Source organism: Equus caballus, chromosome 3 (genome assembly GCF_041296265.1).
Source record: "Equus caballus isolate H_3958 breed thoroughbred chromosome 3, TB-T2T, whole genome shotgun sequence".
Lineage (NCBI taxonomy): Eukaryota > Metazoa > Chordata > Mammalia > Perissodactyla > Equidae > Equus > Equus caballus.
This window is the reverse complement of record NC_091686.1, coordinates 9,017,291-9,038,617: the sequence shown is the minus strand read 5'-3', so window position 1 is coordinate 9,038,617 and position 21,327 is coordinate 9,017,291. Positions and strand designations below refer to the sequence as shown.

Here is a 21,327-nt window from a genome sequence, read left to right as displayed (position 1 = left end):
GGCAGAGTCACTCCAGCCTCTTCCTCTTTGCTGTCTCAGTCACCTGCTTGTGTGAAAACCTTAAGACTGGAAGAGTGGAAAGGCTTTTGTGTCTGTTCAAATGCTGTGACACTGCCTTGTCTCAGGGGGCTTATTCTAGGTCATCCACACACCCCCTGCCACAAAGTCATTAAATTTCCAATCCATCCTTAACCTCCACCCAGAGTCATGCTTCCAACCAATGAGCCTTTCCCCAAGACGCTGTTGGGATTCAACAGGATTCCGTCTCCAGGAAAGTCCCCGTGATCAGAAGGATATCTAACGGACCCCATGTCTGAAGCCCTAGCGAGGAGCCAGGATGCTGTCTCCTTTAATTCCTCACTGTGACATGTAATCTCCTCTTTAAATGTAAGGAAACTCAGGCTGAGAGAGGTCAAGTGACTTACCCAGGTGGCATGGCCAGGGAGTGGCCTGGTAGTCTGTGAACCAGGACTGCCTGACACCAACACCCATGTACTAGGCACAGGCTGGCTTCTACAATCCCGTCTTCACACAGGGCACCTGTGGGCAAGCGTGGTCCTGCCTCCTGGGCCATGGGACTCGTCTTTCTCTTTGGTTGAACATCGAACAGCAATTCCCTGCACAGAGAGCCAGGGGGCTAACGCTTGGTATGAGTTGCAAATCGCTCAACCCCTCACTCCTGCCTAATAAAGACCACCATGCCCTCCAAACTGTGGAATCCACCCCCTCTGCAGGGTGGACAGCAAGTACTTCACCTGGAACCAGTTCTCGGGTACATTCTTGCTGAGAAATGGCTAGGCACTTCCCTCCAAATCCCTGGTCACTTTGCGGGTTTCAAGGAGCCAAGGCTGGATTTGGAAGGAGGGGCCGATCTCAGCCCGACCCAGGGAGGGACTGCCAAAGATTCAGAGCCACCACAGGAGCTCTCAGGGGTGTCCTGTACGTGGCCCTGGGCTAGAAAGTGTGAGGGTTCCCTGTGGGGATGTCAGGGCGGTGCCACTCAAGGCCTGGGTGATCCACACATGGGGGCCTCTGTGAATTGCTTCCAGTGCTCAAATCACACCTTTGATGAACATTAGTACAGCTTTTAAAAATCTCTAATTTTCCTTTTTGTTCTTCATGTATTTATTGAAAATCTGTGTGTCGAATCTAAAAATGGGGTTTGTAGATAGTGTCCTTTTAATGTTTTCCTTAGTAATTCATTTTTTTTTGACCAATCGTTAAATCTGTGTTACAAAAAAAAAGCAGGTCCAATAACACAGTGGTTTAGAAGCAAGCCCCGTGTACAAGCCACAGAATTGGGGAGTTGAACTTTGGAGGCCTAACATCACCCCCGACTGAGGATTGGCGGGGGATCCCCAGAGAACGAAAATGAGACACTGCGAGGTTTCTATGGTCCACATCTACACTGAGAGTAGAGGGGAACTTTGTCCTGTGCCCTTCTGTCATCTGGATGATGCTTCTGTTTTTTGCCGACAAACTGAAGCTCAGAGAGGGATCCTGACTTGATTCAGGCACTTGGTTTCTTAGGGGCTAGTCTTTGGGTCCAGAACACATGTCGCTGTACTTCCAGTCCAATTTGCCACCACAGCTGTGATGGGCATGAAGTCCCTTATTTCCAAGACACACAAAGGAAAACAGAGCCAGAATAGAGTCAACAACGTTTATTGGAATTCACAGATCTCATAGAAACAGGCAAGTTGTGGTAAAAGGTCAGGGTTGTATCAAGAAATGTTTAAAGCAGTAGGGTTGTATGTGTTAGTAGCTGTATGTGTGTGTGTGTGTGTGTGTTGCTGTTCCCATCGGGAGCAGGCTCTCCCTGACATCAGGCGCAGCAGCTGCACTTGTCCGATGCCCCTTTGCAGACGCAGCCCTGGGCACACCTGGCACAGCCCCCGGGGCAGCAGGAGCAGCAGCCTGGGGAACAGAGGGCAGAGGGAGAAGTCAGGGCAGATGTTACCAGAACCTCCCTCCCAACAGCAGCCCTGACACCATTTCTGCCCTGGGCCTCGGGGGACCCTGAGGTTAGGATGGCATGCTCTGTCCTGAGACAATGGGTAGAACCTTTGGGTAAGGTCCTACCCACTAGGAAAAGGGTGCCCTGCACCATCTGAGTCCTGAATAGGCCAGAATGCCTGGAGAGACACTGACAGCATCCGGGGGGTGGAGGGTGGGGGGCAGTCAGGCCAGCTCCCCACCTCCGAGAATCCTATAATGAAGTGAGGAAAGTCTTCAAGATCAGAGAGGGGCAAACCCCTGCCAGAGCAGCGCCCAAGAGGGCCAGGGAAACCTAGGCTGCCTGCACAGGACAGGGCTGCACCACCAGGTCAGAGAAACCACACGTGGTCCCCAAGTTCAGAGGCATAAAGTGCTCAGAAAACTGGAGGGTTCTGAAGGCTGCATCAGGAGACAGGAGACCTAGGCTCTTGTCTGGCTCCATCCTTGACACTATTTGGTGACCTCTCAGGACTCAGTTTCCCCATTCTAGAATGAGAGGTTGGGGCTCAAGCATCTGTAGGGCTATGGCAACTCCGATTCTGACTCAGAACCATGCTAAGAGCAGGGGTGTAGGGAAGCGGGCTCCTTGGCTAAGCCTGCCTGCTGAGCTCTGGGTTCTGTCTCTGCCTCAGCCCCGCCCCCAGACCCCCAGAAGGGCCCACACTCACTCTTCTTGCAGGAGGTGCATCTGCACTCTTTGCACTTGCAGGAGCCGGCACAGGTGCAGGAGCCACCTGCCAGGAAGGAAAGCCAGGCAGGGAGTCAGGAGCTGATGCAGACACAGCAGTTGGTCCCCAAACCCTCCGTGCGCCCTCCTCTGTCAGGCCCAGACCTGGGAGCTCCTGTCCCACTGCGGGCACATAGAGAGAAGCCCCCCCTTCTCTCTTCTGCTGCTGGGAAAGGTAGGTCCTCTCCTGACATTGCTCCACAAGGAGGGTCCCAGGCTCCAGAGCCACCCCGAGAGACTGGGGCCAGGGCCTTAGATCCTGCACCCCGAAGAGGCAGCTCCCACCCAGTCCTGGCAGCTCTGAGGCCTGGACACAGCACTGGGTCCCAGCGCAGCAGCTCCCTGACCTCGAGATGCACAGCCTGGAGCCTCAGTACCCTCAACTCGAGACAGAGGCCCAGGAGCCTGGAAATGCTCTCAGGAGCTTGGCCATGTGAAAGCACAAGACGTGCTAACTGAAGGAGGTCACCTCAGCTCAGACTCAGAACACTTCCTCTCCTAACCCAAGGACGCTGTCTTCTGTCCCTGGAAAGGGGCATCCTAAGGCCCAGAGCCCAGTGTCTCTTACCAGTGGGGCACGAGCAGTTGGGATCCATTCCGAGCCTTGTTGAGTCCTGAGATCCAAAAGCAGGTCCCAAAGATGCACTTGGACTGTTGGAAGGCGTGGTGGCGTCTAGGCGCCAGCCTGCTGACTTTATAGGCAGAGCAGGAGGCCCGGGCGCAAAGGCCCCGCCCCGTCCTTGCACCCCGCCCCCGGGCGACCGCGCGGCCGCAGCTCCCTCGGCGGGGCTGTGCGCACCGGGACGGGCGCAGGGTTTCCGAGCGGGGCTGAGCTCCGTGCGCAGCGCTGGGTCGATCCTGTGGCGCCGTCCCGCGGTGGGGCTTGTGTGCCAGAGGCCATGCGGTGTCCCAGCCTCCCTGCCCGCCTCGTCCCAATTTTCCCGGGGTGGGCATCCGTCCCGACCCCGAGTGTTCCTGGGCCTCAGCCCCTGAGTCCTCGCCGTCTTCCCCACCCCCAGCCCCTGCACCCTTGGCCTCAGGTTCGCCCTTTCCTGGAGCCCCTGAGCACCCGCAGCCTCGCGGTCGCGGCCCTGGCTTGGCTGCAGCCACGCCGGAGTTGGGTGCACAGACACAACTGAGATGTTCCCTAAGCACGGGATGCCCCCAGGGAAGGCATCGTTTTAGGTGGCAGGCTGACCAGGCATTCAAAGACAAAGCCAGAGGAGTGGGTGTTTCCCTTTGTGCCTTCCTGACAGTCCCCTCACATTGAGTCTGCCAGCCCTTTTTCACCACTTTCCCCATCCGAACCCTAAGAACAGCCCTAAAGGAAAATACTAGTTAGGAGCCCGTTTCCCAAAAGCAAAACGGCACAGAGCACAGAGCACAGACCCAGGGCCACAGTGCTGGGAAGTGGCGCCCAGGATCTGACTCCCGTCAGGTCCCCAGGGGAAGAAAGAGTCCGTGAGGAGGCTTCTCTCTGGCCCAGAGGAGCGTCTGCAGCACTTCCCGACCTTCAAGCTCAATCCTGGGGGGGACAAAAGTGATGCGAAAGAAAGGTAGATGTGATTTTACGGCTCCCTTCCGTGCCTGGAAGTCACCTGATTCTCACTTTCAGTAGTGGTAAAGAGTCTGCTTGTCATAAATATATCTGAGAATACACAAATCATTAAAAAGAAAATGTTAAGCAAAATCCTGGTGCAAGTGACAGCAGAGATGGCAGGCATCCTTCTGTATCTGTTTGGAGGACATGGACTGTCTGGCTCACGGCTGTCTGTCCCTAGTGCCCTTCTCTGTTGTGGGGAGAGAAGATGCCCCTCTCTGGGCAACTGCTCACCTGCTCCCGTGGTTGATGAGGACAATGCAGGACACGGCAACACAGAAACCAAGCCTGGTTTATTTGTCTGGAAGTAGTAAAATGTCTCCTCTGCTCTGAATGATAATAATAAAATAATAGCCAACATCATAGATGACTCCCTGTGTCCCGGGCATCATGCTAAGTTCTTTGCATGTATTCAAGCATTTCATCCTAGGAGCAGGCGCTGTGATGTTGCCCTTCTTCTTTTTTTTTTTTTTAAAGGTTTTATTTTTTCCTTTTTCTCCCCAAAGCCCCCCGGTACATAGTTGTATATTTCTCGTTGTGGGTTCTTCTAGTTGTGGTATGTGGGACGCTGCCTCAGCGTGGTCTGATGAGCAGTGCCATGTCCGCACCCAGGATTCGAACCAACGAAACACTGGGATGCCTGCAACGGAGCGCGCGAACTTAACCACTCGGCCACGGGGCCAGCCCCCGATGTTGCCCTTCTTATAGTGAGGGAGACTGAACCTCAGAGAGGTGACTTCATGGGGCTCTAAGTGACACAGGTGGGGTTGGCCCTCACACGGGCAGACTGCTGCATCATGCCCCCCATGCCCCCCATGACTCCACAGGAAAGATGAGCACGCTGAGCACCTGGCCCAGAGGCAGCAGTGGGAAGAGCACTGAGCCGGCAGTGGGATCCCCGTGCAGAGCTCTGTGACCTCTCCAGGCTTCAGGTTCCCATCTCTAAAGCCAGGAGCACAATTGGACCGTCTCTAAGAAGGCTTCCAGCTCTGACCAAGGAGAGGCAGGATGTAAATCCAGTCACAGCATGGTCAGCCACCTGTGGCCAGCCGTAGTATGGGTTCACAACTCTGACTGTGAGCTGTGTGGCCTTGGACAGGTTGCTGAACCTCTCTGGAAGTTGGCACAATCACTCCATCCCCTGGACATTCACTCTCTCCGTGGTCCCTGTGCAGGTCAAATGATGAAGCGTGGGAAAGGCTTCTGTGTCTGTCCAAATGCTGTGGCAGCCTCTTGTCCCGGGGAGTTATTTCAGGTCATCCACACTCCCCTGGCACTGGAACCCCAAGGTTCCAATCCCTCTTTGGCCTCCAACCCATTGTCTTGGTTCCAAACCAATGAGCCTACCTCCAGGGGCTTGTTGGGAGCTGTGAGGATTCCCTCTCCACACTGTCAGGGTGGGGGTGGTAACCATGATGGACGCTGTGTATGAAGCCCGAGCTAGGAGCCAGGCCACTCTCTCCTTTAATCCCCGACAGTGAGATGTCATCTCCTTTATACAAAGGAGGACGTGGAGGCTCAGAGACCATCCACAACTTTCTCAGGTGGCATGGCCAGGGATGGCCTAGTGGGCTGTGAACCAGGACTGCCTGACACCAACACCCATGGGCTTGGCACAGGCTGGCTTCTGAAATCCCCTCTTCACACAGGGCACCTGTGGGCAAGCGTGGTCCTGCCTCCTGGGCCATGGGACTCGTCTTTCTCTTTGATTGAACATCAAACAATAATTCACTCCACAAATAGCCAGGAGCACTAACTGTTGGCGTGAATGACAAGTCATAAATGACTCACTCCTGCCTAATAAAGGCCACCACGCTCTCCAAACTGTAGAAACTCCACCCTGCACAGGCAGACGTGAAGGACTTCATATGGAACCAGTTCTCAGGCCCGCTCCCTCTTGCTGAGAAATGCCTGGGCACTTCCCTCCGCATCCCCAGTCACTTTGTGGGTTTCTAGGAGCCCAGGCTGGATTTGGAAGGAGGGGTTGATCTCAGCCCGACCCAGAGAGGAACTGCCAAAGATCCAGAGCCACCACAGGAGCTCTCAGGGGAGCAGGTGTCGCGTCAGTGGCCCTGGGAAAGGCAGAGGGAGCGTTCCTTATGGGGACATGGGGGCCCATGCCACTCAAAGTGTGTGAGATCTACACAGGGGGGCGTCTGTCAACTGTTTCCAGTGCTCCGTGCACACCTTCAATAAACAATGGTATAGTTCTAAATTCTTTATTTTTCCTGCTATTTTCTTCCTTGCATATTTATTCAAATTTATATATTGAATCAAAAAATGGTATAGTGTACTTTTAAATTTTTCGTAGTAATTAACTTTATTTTACCTAAGTTTATTTAGTCTTTGGAAATATAAACCACCGATAGAAAATTAATGGCAGCCTTTCACCACAGAAAGTTGGAGAACCTCAGGTAGAGATTCTACTGTCTCGGATTCCACCCTCTTTAGATTCTCTCAGATCTGAAATCCATGAGGAACTGAAGCTGGTATGGAAAATGAGGGAGCGAGAAGTTTGTATGCCATCGACTCCTGACATGAGAAGCGAGGCGACCGTGTATCTACCCAACGCCCTTCTAGCATCCTGCCTAATGCTCTTCCATTTTACAGAAAACGAAGTTCAGGGAGGTACCTGCTTGCTTTAGGGCACTCAGTTGGAGACCTCACATTTCAGTCCACAAGCCAAGTCCCCTCACTAGAAGTCCAGTCTCCTACCCCAGCCCTGGTGGGCATAAAATCCCTTATTCCCGATGCACAGAAAGGAAACCAGAGTCCGAATAAGGTCAATAACTTTTATTGTCATTCACATATTTCATAGAAAAGGGGATGCAGCAATTGGGTCAGCGCTGTGTGAAAAAAAATGCAGGTTTGTACATGTCGCTCTATTTACATGGGGAGCAGGCTCTCCTCAACATCAGGCGCAGCAGCTGCACTTGTCCGATGCCCCTTTGCAGACGCAGCCCTGGGCACACTTGGCACAGCCCACGGGGCAGCAGGAGCAGCAGCCTGGGGAAGAGAGGGTGCCAGAGATGAGCGCTTGGGACAAAAGATCAGTAAGGATTCCCGCCCGCCCAACAGGGGCCATGTGGAGGTGCCGCCTTCCTGGAGAAAGGGGCAACTCCCCGCTTTACACTCTCCGGACGCTGTAGAGGGCTGGGCAGCGGGAGGCGGGGCTGAGGGGTGGATGAAAAGAGGATTCCACTCACTCTTCTTGCAGGAGGCGCATCTGCACTGTTTGCATTTGCAGGAGCCGGCGCAGGTGCAGGATTCACCTGCAAGGAGAAAAGTCGGATCTGAGAAGGGTCCCTTAGACTCGAACGCGGGAAGAGGTGCTAGCAGCCCCGGTTCGAGTCCCAGTTCCAGAAGCCACTCGTGGCAACCTGGGCAAGCCATAAACCCTCCTCTCCTTATCGGTTAAACGGGGCCTCCGATTAACCTAGAGCAGAGGAAGGCACACCAAAACGCTCTGAAAGGGGGCCAACCCTACCCTGATTAGGAAGAGCGGGAAGGGTCAGAAACCGCTTCTCCAGCTCTGCACCCGACTCCCAGTCGCGGCTTAGACATCCTTACCGGCGACGCAGGAGCAGTTGGGGTCCATGGTGCACTGAGGCGGTGGCTGGAGTCCGGAGACAGAGGCACGAGCAACGCTGACCTGGCGGAGGGGTGATGGAGCCGAGAGCGCGGCGGGCGGCCTTTATAGTGGCCGAGCCGGGACGGGTGCAAAAGCCCGCCCCGCCGGGCCGCCTGCACACGCCCCTCGCTGAGTCACCCGCGGCCCGCGGCGCGCCGGGCCGGGCGCACCGGGCTGTGCACACGGGCCGCGGGTTCGCAGACGCCGCCCCACGTGCGCCCGGGGGCCGCCTCGGTGGGGGAAGGGCCGGGCGCAGAGCGCGGACGCCGCGGGCCGGGCTGCCAGGGTGGGTGCCCGGCCCGCCCCCCGCTGCCCTGTACTTGACCCTGAGTGCTTAGAGAGCGGGTGTAAGCGGGTCCTGGGGATCCTGCTCGGATGAAAAATCGATTGGAAGTGAGGACAGATGATAAAAAACTCTTTAGACCTGTCAAGGCTTAAAAATTGTGTAGCATGAGTTAAGCCCGCTGGGATGGCTGTTGATGACGTATCTATCTATTGTATATCGACTGCCTTAGTGTCCGATTGTATATGGACTGTAGTAAGCGTGCTATGTCCCAGATCTCATGTAATGCTGTAACAACCCTGTGAGGTAAGGACTATCCCCTAGTCCCATTTTAAAGAGGAGGAAATGAAGGCCCAGAGAGGTTAAGTAACTTGCCCAAGGTCGCAGAGCTAATGAGGAGCAGAACCTGGTGATCCAAAGCACAGGGTCCAGCAGATGCTGAAGGACGATTAAGGATCAAGGAGCCCCAAGACTTGTGCCCAGGAGACTCATAGCCATGAGGCACAGGGAAAAGTGATGGCAGGGTCATAGCTAGGATGGAGGGTGCACTCGGGGGCAGGGAGAGCCGAGGAGAGGAGACTCAGACCAGCCTGGGAGAAGGTGGGCGGTGGCCTTGGGCCTGAGAGTGAGGACGTCTTTGCCGGGCGGGGGGAGTTGTATTCCAGCCTGCAGAGGAAGCAGCGGCTGGAAAGCTGGCATCGCCCTGGAACATGTGGAAGGGAACCCCCCCAGAACTTTCTCGCCCGGTGGATGCTGGGGGGAAGAGCGGAGGGCGTGCCCAAATTCCTCTCTGGGGAGGCTCATCCTGCTTCCGGCCCGCGGGCGTGTGGCCGCTGTGTAACGGGACCTGGATCGCCGTCGTCGGAACATCCCGAGTGTGTCATCAGCGTAGCTAGGGGAAGGATTACTGGAAGCTTCCTGGGGGAGGTGGCGAGGGGCGTGCTGGTTGCTGCCGCGGGGAGTTGAGTGAGGAGGCGGGCGGAGGACTGGCTGTTCCCGCAGCGTTTATGTAAGGTCCTGTGGAAAGGTCCTCGGAGCTCAGCTCCAACATCACTTCCTCCGGGGAGCCCTTCCTGACCCCCCTGCCGGGTCAGGATGCTCTTGGAACGAGCTGGTACACATCCTGTCCTTTTCCTTCCTGGCACTGTCCATGTTTTTAATATGTAAGAACGTGTTCGATTCTTGGATTGAGCTGTGTCCCTCGCCAGCCCAGCCGGCCACTGAAAACCCCAGGAGCAGTCATTGCCCCAGAAAGTGTCTCCAGCCCCTGGCGCAGGGCCAAGTGTGCGGTAGGTGCGAAGGAGGTAATGACGGTAATCCCCTCGTTGTCTCCTCCCTCCCAGCCCCCACCTTCAGTTAGGGCCCATTACAAAATGAAAGTAAAAACACTTTATTTCGGGGGCTGGCCCCGTGGCCGAGTGGTTAAGTCTGTGCACTCCGCTGCAGGCGGCCCAGTGTTTCGTTGGTTCGAATCCTGGGCACGGACATGGCACTGCTCATCAAACCACGCTGAGGCAGCGTCCCACATGCTACAACTAGAAGGACCCACAACGAAGAATATACAACTATGTATTGGGGGGCTTTGGGGAGAAAAAGGAAAAAAACAAAAACACTTTATTTCGCCACTTTGGGACCTGTGTGCTCACTCAAATGAAAACGCCAAGCAGGGCGGGGGAGTTGAGCTATGGGAGGGGCTCAATTCTAATGGTCACTCTGCTACTCACTTGCTGAGTGACCTTGGGTCACTTCTGTGCCAGGCTCCCTCTGAGCCTCCGTCTATTCTGTCAATGATCAGATTATAGTCTGTCAATGATCAGTCTGCCGGACGATCAGATTATACTAGAATTCCAGGGTTGCACACAGACATTCTCGGAGATCTCCCTGTGTCTGGCGGCCTTGTGGCCCGAGGGCGCTGAAGATCCACTCTTTGGGCCAGTTTTGTTTTTGTTATTATTTACATATACACACACATTATATGCAAAACTCCTGGTTTCTAATAAATCAGATGGTTGCTTGTCCACTCTGGGGAAGCAATTCAACTCTGTGAAGAGAGAACAGGGCTTGTTTTTGCCCAGAAAGTTTTAAATCTAGCCCTGGGTTTGGGCCATGTGTGTTGGCAGTAAAATTTGCTTCTGGGCCTCAGCTGTCTCCCTTGAGTCATTTTGACTCTGAGAGGGGAGGGGTGACCAATTAGCAAAGGTGAAGGGGGGGAAAGGGGAGGGGGAGGGGCTGGCTCTAGTCTTGCTCGTGGACGTGCCACTGGGAAGCCTCACTGTCCTTAGGACAGACGTGGAGAGAGAGGACTTTCTCATTCTGCATCCCAGACATGGCAGGGGATGAGGGAGATGAAGCCAAGCAGAATTAGATGAGGAAAAACACCCCCCTGCAAATCTGAGGTGAGTCATCAGTGTGAGGCAGTGAAGTGCCCCAGACTGAATTAATAGAAGTATGCCATCTAGAATGAGGGAGGTGATTTTTCACTCTCCTTTTAACTACTGAGATGGATATTTATAGTTCTGCACCCAGCCATCCATTCATCCTTCCTCTGTGACAGTACCCTTAGTTTTCCTGTGTAGAATCGCTCCTACCCACTGTTTGCCCTTGTGGTTTGTTTGGACTAGGCCCCATCCATGGGCTCCCAGGCCATCCCACTACCCTGGCCACAGTGATTGGCTCTGATTGGACCACCAGCCACAAACCAAAGAGAATCAGTGAAACTTTTGCTGGGAATGCTGGGAAAATGGCAATTACTCTTTCCATCCAGATGTGAAACCAAGAGTATGTGAGGCTGAGTTTCTAAAGCCTTTTGTCTCCATGAGAAGAGCCTGAAAATAAAATTATCACAAAGGAAATGGAGCCTGACAACATCATTGAAACACCTGGATCCAGCTATGCCTGAAGGCATTATGAGTCAGTCATTTCCTTTTTTGTTAAATCATCCTGGATAGAGTCTTAACTGGCACAGTTGGGCAGACCATCCTGAGAGCTGTGTTCATCATTGGGCTTCAACTGTCCAGAAAATGGTTGATCACAATGGTCTTAAGACTCAAAACCCCGTCATGTGAGCAACAGCTGAGGGGGTGGGCAGGCTCGATCTGGAAGAAACAGTTACCTTCAAATATCTGGACAGTGGATGTTCTATAGCTATGCCACAAGTTGCCCAAAACTTAGCAGCTTAAAACAATGACCGTTTATTGTCTCTCCTGGTTTTGTGGGTCAGGAATTCGATCAGGGCTCATTCGGGTGATTCTTTTGTTTCATGTGTCACTGACTGAGGTCACTTGGTGGCACTCAGTTGGATGGGCTGGTCCGGAGGTTGTAAGACAGCTTCACTCCCACGGATGGCTGGAGGGCTGAGCTCAGCTGGAACTATTGACTAGAGCCCCCGCATGTGGCCTCTTCAGCATGGTGGCCTCAGGACAATTAGGCTCCTGACATTCAGCTCCGGGCTCCAAAGGGAGAGTGCCAAGAGACAGGTGTGGTGGCTGCAAGTCTCTTACACCCTGGGCCCTGAAACTAGCACGAGTCACTCTCACCCCGTTCTGTTGGTCAAGAGTCACAGAGCCTGCCCAGATTCAAGAGGAGAGGACGAAGACCTCACATCTTGATGAGAGGAGTCAACGAATTTGCAGGCGTCTCTCCTCTGCCACAGTAGTCATGGTGAATAATACTGAGCACCTTCTCTGCACCAGGTCTCGTGCTAAGGGTACACTGAGTTGATTTCACTTCGACCTCAGCACAGCCCCAAAGGCAGATGCTGTTATTATCTCCATCTTCCAGATGAGGCACTGAAGGGTTCCCTGGCCTGCTCAGGGTCACACAGCTGTAAGTGGCAGCGCTGGGATTTGAACCCAGGACATTCTGATTCCACTCCTACATGTTTACGCCCTGCTGAAAAGAAGAAATTAGGCTTGTACTCTGTGGTCCCCGGGGCAGAATCGGGCTGTGGATGGGAGCTTCAGGGATAAAGATTCTGCTCCGGATGGGAAAGGCCTTTCTTGCAATGAGAACTGGTCCCTGGAAGGGATCACCTTGGGAGACAGTTTCTTGTCCCCACAGCAGTGGAAACAGGCTGTGGGTCCCAGCATTAGATGGGGGACAGAAAGAGATTAGGTCGCTGCTCCCTGGGAGATCCTGTGATTCTGTGCTTCTCATCACAAGTACGTCTGTCTGATCTTACTGCTTCCTCCTCCTTCTACTGACTCTGCCTTCATTTGGGGGGTCTATTAGTTATTTATTGCTGGGTAACAAATTACCCCAAAACTCAGCAGCTTAGGACAACACGCGTGTATTATCTCATAGCTTCTGTGGGTCAGGAATCGGGTCAGAGCTTAGCTGGGGCCTCGGGCTCGGGGGTCTCTCACAGACAGCAAGCGAGGTGCCAGCCAGGGCTACAGTCATCTCAAGCGTGAGCTGGGACAGGCTCTGCCTTCAAGCTCCCTCTTGTGGTTGTTGGCAGGTTTGGGTCCCTATGAGCTATTGTGCTGAGGCTTCTGTTGCTCATAAGCCGTTGGCCAGAGGCCTCACTTAGCCCCTTGCCGTGTGGGCCTCTCCACAGAGCATCTCACAACACGGTAGTGATGGAGCAAGAGGGCAAGAGAGAGTGTCAACAAAAGCATGTGCGTGAGACGGAATTGACAGTTTGTAACCTAATCACGGAAGTCACATCCCACCGCTTTTGCAGTAGTCATGAGCCGCATGACAACGTTTCGGTCAATGGTGGACCATATGTATGACAGTGGTCCCATAAGATTAGTACCATACGGCCTAGGTGTGTAGTGGGCTATACCATAAGTGCTCTATGATATTCACACAATGACAAAATCACCTAATAACGCATTTCTCAGAACATATCCCGTCATTAAGTGACGCATGACTGTATTCTATTCATCAGCAGCGAGTCACTAGGTCCAGGCCACGCTCAAGGGGAAGGGATTGCACAGGGCGTCAATAGTGGAGGCTGGGATCACTGAGAGCCATTTGAAAAGTCTGGCTACGTCCGGGGAGGGTAATAGTATGTTGTCTGATTTCAGCCTTAGAATGCTCTCTCTACCCTTCTCTCCCCCTCATCTGTTGGGTCTCAGTTTAAAGGCCATTGTCTCAGAAAGCCTCCCTGGACCCCAAAATAGGCTGAGTCCCTCTGTTAGCAGCCATCGCACCCCTTCCTTGTAGCACTTACTACAATGACAATTACTAGTTCTAAAGCAGCTAATATTTCCATAGCCCATGTCCCGGGCCCAGCCTTTAGTCTTCTGACAGCCTTGTAAGATAGGGACTGCTATCGTCCCCATTTTACAGAGGGAGAAACTGAGGCTCAGAGAGGTTAAGTAACACTGCTCAAAGCCTCTCGCTAGTCAGGCACCAAACCAGGCAGTCTGGCTCCAGAGCCTGTGCACTCAGCCGCCCTGCTGCACAGCCTCTCCCGGCAGCTGGTGCTGTCTATGGTTTTTTGTTTAATCTTTGACTCTCCACCAGGCTGTGGGCTGTGTCTGTTGGGCTCACTGTCCTGGCTCTGGCACCTGGCACCGTGCCCAGCTCACGGTGGGTGCTTAATAATGCAGAGGAACGGAGAGAATCGAATCCTGCCAGCTGCCGGTAAGGAGGCTCCTTGAAGGGCGAGGCCTGCCTGGTGGAGAGCCAGCTTTGAAAGCTTGCACTCGGGGAGAAGCTGAACTCCCTCTGGCGTCACCTCCTCCTTACCAGTCAGGGCTCAACTTCCCTCTTCTGTCCCCAAGAACTTCTGCCCTAGGATCAGGGCATCGCATGCCCTTCTCCAAACACACTTGGCCCTCGATACACCAGGTTTTTCTCCCTCCTTACCATCCCCCAAAGCCCATTTCAAATGCCTCCTCCTCCTCCGAGTCTTCCCGGTCCCCCACCCTGGCAGGGTCTCTCCCTTCTTACGGCACCAGAGCTTTTATCTGTACCGCGCCTCCCTCCCTCGGCCTCAGCCTCCCCGTCGCTAAAATGGGAGGAGCCTGGGTGCCATGGTCTGTGAGTTTCTTCCAGCTCTAAAGCACCCAGGGTTCCATTCCGGATGTTCTTGCCGTGGTTTTACCCTCCCCACCGGTCCCTGAGCTCCCTGAAGGGCAGAGACATTTCTTTTCATCTCTCTTCAGCGTCTAGAACACAGCATGGTGATTTTTAGGCACCCATAAATACTTTTGCGATGAAATGGTTAGGAGGGCTGGGTTGAGATGGCAGACTCAGTGGAGATGTGTGTCTCCTGTGCCTGCTCAAAATCCCATGGAAAGACAGACTCGATCATTAAAAGGCCGAATGATGGAAAGCAATAAAGAATACTACCAGAAAAAGAACGAAGTTGGAGAACCGACACTATCCAATTTCAGAACTTAGGATAAAGCCACAGTGATCAGGACTGTGTGGTGCAGAGAGGCATGCAGACCAACAGCCTCTCTGCTGTTTCTCGTATGCATATCAGACACACTTGGGCCTTAAGACCCACACGCGCGCGCACACACACACACACACACACACACAGAGGTGTATAAATAATGTGGAGTTTCACTTTCCATTTTTACGCAATTAGGATTATACTATATGTACTGTTCTACACCCTGTTTTTTTTCACTTAGTGATAAGCTTTGGTAGTCCTTCCATAGCAGTACGCAGAGGCTCACATCCTTCTTTTTATCTGGTGTTCATTATGACCACTTTTATACTTCCCTACTGAAGGCTATTTGGCTTGTTTCCAGGCTTCCACTGATACAATGATGATGGTACAGTGCACTTCCTGGGTTGAAGGGATGTACATTTTAAATCTGAGTAACTACTGTTAAAATGCTCCCCAAAATGGCCGTACCAATTTACACTGCCTTCAGCAGGGGACAGGCGTTCGTGACCATTCCCCATCCCTCACTATCAATAAAAAATAACAGTCTTTTACCCTTTTGCCAAACGGGTGGGCAAAATGTTATCCTAAGTTGCATTTCCTTGACAGAAGTGAGGTTGAATATTATTTCCTTCATTCTTTGGCCTTTCGAGTTTATTTTTCCTTGAATTGCTTATTTATATCCTTTGCACAATTTCTAAATTGAGTCTTTCATTTCTTATCAATTTGTAGGAACTATTTACATATTGTAGCTATTGATCTTTTGTCACACACACACATTCTGGCTCTCTTAGTCAGCCATAACAAAAGGGTGGCTTGAACAACAGAAGTCTGTTTTCTCACTGTTCTGGGGCTAAATGTCCCAGATCAGGGTGCCAGCAGGGTTGGGGTCTGGTGAGAGCCCTCTTCCCGGCTTGTAGGACCCACCATCTCACTGTGCTCACATAACCTCTTCTTTCCACGTGCGTGTGTAGGGGCGAGCAAGAGAGAGCTCACAGGTGTCTCTTCTTATAAGGACACTCATCCTAATCCTACCCTATTAAGGCCCCACCCTTATGATCTCATTTAACCTTAATTACCTCCTAATAGACCCTATCTCCAATTACAGTCCCATGGAGGGGGTGGGGCTTCAACACACGAATTTGAGGGGAGACACAATTCAGTCCACGGCACACTCATATAGTGACTATTTTCTATCACCATTTAGCTTTGTTTATTTTATTTTAAATTATGGTAAAATACACATAACATAAAATTTACCATCTTGCCCACTTTTAAGTGTACAGTTTGGTAATCTTAAGGATTTTAAAATTGTTGTGCAACCAATCTCCAGAACTCTTTTCATCTTGCAAAACTGAGACTGTACCCATTACACACCCTCCCGGCCCCCTCCCCAGCCTCTGGTAACTACCATTGTCTCATGGATTTGACTGCTCTAGGTACCTCCGCTCAGTGGAATCGTAGGCATTTGTCTTTTTGTGATTGGCTTATTTCCCTCAGCATAATGTCCTCGAAGTTCATCCATGTCGTAGCTTGTGTCAGAATTTCCTCCGTCTGAATGTCTGAATAATATTCCATTGTATGTATATATCACATTTTGTTTATCCATCACGTGTCCATGGGTACCTAGATTGTTTCTACCTTTTGGCTATTCTGAATAACGTTGCTATGCACACGGGTGCACAAACATCTCTTTGAGACTCTGTTTTCAATTCCTTTGGGTATGGTAATTCTATTTTTAACTTTTTGAGGAAGCACCATACTGTTTCGATAGTGGCTGCACCATTTTACGTCTCTGCCAACAGTGCACAAGTGTCCCAATTTCTCCACATTCTTGCCAACACTTGTTATTTTCTGGGTTTTTCTGACAATAGTCATCTGTTACGGTCTGAATATTTGCGTCCCCTGGGATCTTTGGGACCCCCCCCACAGAGCTCCCTAGTCCCTTCTGGTGTGTGAGGATACAATGAGAAGTCTTCCACCCGGAAGAGGGCCCTCACCTGACCCTGCCGGCACCCTCATCTCAGATTTCCAGCCTCCAGAACCGTCAGAAATAAATTTCTGCTGTTTATAAGCCAGCCAGTCTGTGGTATTTTGTTACAGCAGCCCAAAAGGACGAAGACTCTGTCCTAATGCGTGTGAGATGATTTAGCTTTGTTTCGATGCCGTTTGTCACACAAAACAAGCCAGAAGGGAGAAAACGAGCATGGTTAGTTTAAGGGCCGAGACTTCAGTCAGACTGCCCGGGTTCAAATCCTGACTCTACCACATTCTAGCTATGTGACCTGTTAAAAACAAGGCAACAAGCCCCAGATGGAGTCCTATGCTAAGCCCCATGTCACCAAACTGAGGCTTAGTTACAGTTTCGGCTCTCCTAGAAATGGAATCTTAAACCAGTCCATCAGGGATCGCCTGAGTGGCACTAGGGAGGTCATCCGCCTGAGGGACCCCTGCCATCCCCTAAAGGAAAGTCACTTGGCAATAATCAATCTGTCTGTTTGGGTTTTTTTTTTTGTTTTTTGTTTTTTTTTTGCCTATTATAACTTCCTTGTTCTTGCTCCCTTCTGCCTATAAAAGTCTTTCATTTTGTGGGGCTCCTTGGAGCTCCTTCTATCTGCTAGGTTGGATGCTGCCCAATTCGAATCCATTTTTGCTCCAATAAACTCTTAAAAAATTTCAGTATGCCTCAGTTTATCTTTTAACAGACCCCATGCAAATTACCCTAAGCCCTACTGCCCCGTCTGCAAAATGGGAATGGGTATAATAATCATGCCATTCTTCTAGAGTTTAAGGATTAAGTAAAATAATGTACTTAAGAGGATTTAGCACAGATAATCCCACGTTATCAATGTTTTCTTTTCTGTGTCCTATTTAAAAGCGCTCCACCCCAAAGTGAAGAACATTATCCTATTTTCCTCTTCCAAATTCTTTTATAGCTGTGACTTTGCTCCTGGGTATTTAAGTTAGTTGAAAATTATTTTTTATATGATATGCAAAAGGGTAGCTGATTGTCTCCACACTTTTCACTGACTAGTGTATCCTTCTGCCACTGATCTGATCATCTCTTTCCTCCAGCTACACCGGGTCTGTTCTTGGACTCTCCTCTCTGTTCAATCGATCTCTTCCTGAGCCGACACCACTTCCCGGAGCTTTAGAACAAGCAGTGCTGGCAGGCTAGAGCAAGCCTGTTTGCTGTTCCTGTGAAAACTGGCTTGGCTTTTCTTGCACTATATTTTCTAAAATCAGCCTATTAGGTTTAAAAAAAATCCTGGTGGGCTTTTGAATGGACAATCCCCAAAACTAACTTGGAGGAAAACTGACGTGTTTACAGCACTGTGTCTTCCTACCTGGAAACTTTTCTCTTCCAGAATCCTATTTCTTCCCTCCCAGCCAAACCAGGTAGAGCTGAGTGTTCTCTTTCATCCAGGACTGGACCACAACCCCCACGGATAAAAGCTCTTATTATTCTGCTTCCACTTGAAGAAAGAAGGGGCTGGAGACACACTGGCAAATGGGAAGATCTGAAAAGGAGCTAAACAATGTGTTTCGGGGAGACAGGCTATTCAGGGCGGTGACCTTGGAAACGCAGCTGACAATTTGCCAAGACAGGCCCCTGGGCCTCCCGGACAATCCTCTGATGACTCTGAAAACAGGCAGTTTTGCAGGAGCAACTGGACAATTCCAGAAGCCGCAGGCTTCCCCCAACCCCATTGTACAGGTGGAGAAAGAGAGGTTGAGAGGTAGGAGAAAGGGACAAACTTCTATGGGTCTGGTCTCCCCTCTTTCCCCAAGTTGAGCTTGACCTAGCAGGAGGACCAAGTGCCCTCTGAACGTGAGGGGAGGATGCACTCCACCCCAGAGCTCCCTCCCAGCCCCCAAGAGACCAGTGGCCAAGTGTCAGGATTTCACTTCTCAACTGCGTGGTTCCCTCAGGAGGCACTGCCTACCCACCACGTCCTGCCCCTTTAAGAAGAGACCAGTCCTTGGCTTATGCCATTCATAGGATTTATTGTCACTTGCCAGCTGCTAGCAGGGGAAGGGGACACACAGCCAAGCCTCACCCCGGGGAGAGGTTGCCCGGGGCCACTCAGCACTATTTACACACGTCACACGGAGAGCACGTCCTCATTGGCAGCAGCTGCACTTCTCCGCCTCCGCCTCGGCCCCCTCTCCACCTTTGCACACGCAATCCTTGGCGCATTTCTCACACTCCGCTGGGCAGCAGGAACAGCAGCCTGCAGATGAAATAGGGGGTGCCCAGTCTGATGCCTCCCCCGCATTTGTCCCCAACAGAAAGGAGGGGGAAGAGGAGGGGTGCTGAGGCCGGTCACTGGCCCCATCCTAGTCTCACACCTGGTCTGACTCAGCATCTCTGGTGTGTCAGCTGCATGCTGGGCGACCACGGGAGAGGGGTCCCCAGTAACTAGCCCACAGCCCCCCCGGTGAGTGCAGGGGAGTCCCGGGGACAGTGGGGTTAGGTCCACGCTGGGGTAGTGCTGGGCTTAAGGAGAAAGCATCACAGGGTAAATGGCCTTGAAAAGGGCCTTGAAGGATAAACTTGGAGGAGCAGAGACGGTACAGGACAGAGGGTCCAGGAGATCGATGGGAGAATCCGTGCCTAGTCTTACACTCCAGGGAAGAAGGGAGCCTTCCTCCCATCCCCCACTCCCCACGCATATTACACTGCTTCCCCGGCCATCTGGGGGAGGTCAAATTGAGGGGACCCACGAAGGCCTGGGAGGGGCCAAGGGAAGCCACGCCAGAGCTAAGCCCTAGCCTCACTAATGGCTTCCCCAGGCACTGGAGGTTTGGAGGGGAGGGGCTGGACCAGGGTAGCAGTTCTCAGTCCCAGCTGCCCATTAGAATCTTCCGGAAATTTACAAAAACATCTTGGCCCAGGCCTACTGTATTAATCACTGGGGTGGGGCCTGGGTGACTGTGTCTTAAGGCCTCCCCAGGTGGTTCTGTCCCAGTAAGAAGCAGAAGCAATGGAATAGGGGCCCTACGGGTGTCTCCCCATTGTGTGGACAGTCGGTGATGGGGAGCAGAGCGGGGTCCCCACACTCACTCTTCTTGCAGGAGGTGCATTTGCATCCCTCGCACTTGCAGGAGCCAGAGCAGGTGCAGGAACCACCTAGAGAGGGAGACGCCGCAGGAAGGGTTAATGTGGTAAGCCATTTAGGTCCCAGGCCGAAAAGGAGGAGGGGGATGCAAATCTCCGCGCCCTTTGGGATACAGCCATGCCCTCCCTTCACGAGGTTAAAAATGGGAAATAAGAGTTCTTTCCCTCAATGTCCTTGAGCGATGGCGATGGCGTAGGGCACAAAATTCTTTCTAAGTAAAGGGACGCGCTGTGCCGCAGGATGGGGGCGGGGGCTCACCAGTCGGGCAGGGGCAGGTCTCAGGGTCCATGTCGAGAGGAGTCGCCGCTGGAAGAGGTGAATTGGCTTCTCCGGCAACTGGACGCACTAGAGGCAGCAGGTGGCGAGGCTTTTATAGCCCCAGGCGGGGGCGCGCAGGCACAGCCCGCTCGCCGCACGGCGCCCCCTCTCTCCATCTGGGCGCACTGGCCTGGTGGAGGCGCGCATTGCGGCAGCGGTTGCCCCCTTCCCTGCCGTGTGCACGGCCGGGGGGCGCTCCCCCCGCCCCTCCCCGCTGGCGGGTGCACAGCCGTGCGCCCGCAGCCACCCCACTTCCCACCGTGTGCACAGGGAAGCACACTATCCGCTCGCCTGTGTGCGTGCTGCCGTGTGCAGGGCTGGAGACGCGTGTCCGTCTGTGTCCCTCCCGCCCCCCCGCCGGAGCTGCAGTCGCCTCAGGGAGAAAAGCTCTCACTTCTCCCCTATGAAAGTGGAGGGAGAGAAAGGGGCTTTGTATATTTCCCAGTCCTTCCCTGCCGCTCATTGCCCCTTATTCTAGGATTCTCCGGTGCGCCAGATTCGGCCAAATGGGGTGCTGACCACCCTGGTGCTCTGGGACTCATCCCCTCATCTGTCAAATGGGAAGAAAGTCACAGCACCTCTGGAAGGACCTTGCAGACTGGCTTTGGGAGGGGCTGCTCTGGGAGCCCTAAAGGACAGGGCTGGTTGGCTAGTGGGATATGGGGGGTGCGGGGGGAGGGAGGGGGTGTTGGGGGGTGGGGGGTGGGGGGGCTGGGGAGGTGGGGTGGGGGGGTGGCGGTGTTAAGGGGCTGCGACCCAGCTTCAGAAGAAAGCAACTCTTCTTTAACTTGTTCCTTCTGCAGAGTTTTTGAGAGTCCCTTGTGCCTGTGGAAGGCTGAAAAATGGCCCCGGAAAGAAATGCATGTCCAATCCTAGAACCCGTGACTCTTACCTTATTTGGAAAAAGGGTCTGTGCAGATGTAACTAAATTAAGGATTTTGAGATGAGATCATCCTGGATTATCCAGATGGGACCTAAATCCAATGACAAGTGTCCTTATAAGAGACAGAGATAAGAGACAGAAGAGGAGCAGGAGATGTGACCGCGGAGGCACAGACCGGAGTGATGTGGCCAGGAGGCACCCGCCAGAAGCTGGCCACAGAACAATTCACGTTCTTCCTATGAGCCTCACTGCCCCCTCCCTGCAAATGCAGACACTTCGTCCCTAGGAAACAGAGGCACGAAGGAAAAGCAGTAGACAGCTGGCCAAGGGCTCTAGAAGTAGAAGAAAGGATTGCTAATGGTGCCCTTCAAACAGGGCAGTCACATGGTGACTCCCACCGGGAGGCCTCACT

At 52.8% G+C, this 21,327-nt stretch overlaps 2 protein-coding genes and 1 long non-coding RNA gene across 3 annotated transcripts; all 3 read right to left on the bottom strand.

Moving 5' to 3' along the window:
• Nucleotides 1-1,649: 1,649 nt before the first annotated feature.
• LOC100630653 (metallothionein-1A) lies at nucleotides 1,650-3,852 on the bottom strand. Its single transcript, XM_023637022.2, has 3 exons — nucleotides 3,294-3,852; nucleotides 2,667-2,732; nucleotides 1,650-1,917 (listed from the first exon to the last, which is right to left on the bottom strand). The coding sequence occupies exons 1-3, from the start codon at nucleotides 3,319-3,321 to the stop codon at nucleotides 1,826-1,828; spliced, it is 186 nt and encodes a 61-aa protein (XP_023492790.1). The 5' UTR covers nucleotides 3,322-3,852; the 3' UTR covers nucleotides 1,650-1,825.
• Nucleotides 3,853-7,103: 3,251 nt separating this feature from the next.
• LOC100630543 (metallothionein-1B) lies at nucleotides 7,104-8,184 on the bottom strand. Its single transcript, XM_003364597.4, has 3 exons — nucleotides 7,896-8,184; nucleotides 7,532-7,597; nucleotides 7,104-7,331 (listed from the first exon to the last, which is right to left on the bottom strand). The coding sequence occupies exons 1-3, from the start codon at nucleotides 7,921-7,923 to the stop codon at nucleotides 7,240-7,242; spliced, it is 186 nt and encodes a 61-aa protein (XP_003364645.3). The 5' UTR covers nucleotides 7,924-8,184; the 3' UTR covers nucleotides 7,104-7,239.
• Nucleotides 8,185-18,579: 10,395 nt separating this feature from the next.
• Nucleotides 18,580-21,096, bottom strand: LOC138923368 (uncharacterized). The gene is made up of 4 exons (XR_011436874.1): nucleotides 20,925-21,096; nucleotides 19,973-20,433; nucleotides 19,660-19,725; nucleotides 18,580-18,826 (listed from the first exon to the last, which is right to left on the bottom strand). It is a non-coding gene; the product is annotated as an uncharacterized lncRNA (long non-coding RNA).
• Nucleotides 21,097-21,327: the final 231 nt, after the last annotated feature.

Bases quoted from the DNA above. Each gene is read 5' to 3' on its own strand.
- LOC100630653 (XM_023637022.2), bottom strand. From the start codon at position 3,321: ATGGATCCCAACTGCTCGTGCCCCACTG. The intron at 2,733-3,293 runs GTAAGAGACACT...CCTTCCTGGCAG, and splicing joins CAACTGCTCGTGCCCCACTG to GTGGCTCCTGCACCTGTGCC. The intron at 1,918-2,666 runs GTGAGTGTGGGC...TCTGTTCCCCAG, and splicing joins ATGCACCTCCTGCAAGAAGA to GCTGCTGCTCCTGCTGCCCC.
- LOC100630543 (XM_003364597.4), bottom strand. From the start codon at position 7,923: ATGGACCCCAACTGCTCCTGCGTCGCCG. The intron at 7,598-7,895 runs GTAAGGATGTCT...TTCTCCTTGCAG, and splicing joins CAACTGCTCCTGCGTCGCCG to GTGAATCCTGCACCTGCGCC. The intron at 7,332-7,531 runs GTGAGTGGAATC...TCTCTTCCCCAG, and splicing joins ATGCGCCTCCTGCAAGAAGA to GCTGCTGCTCCTGCTGCCCC.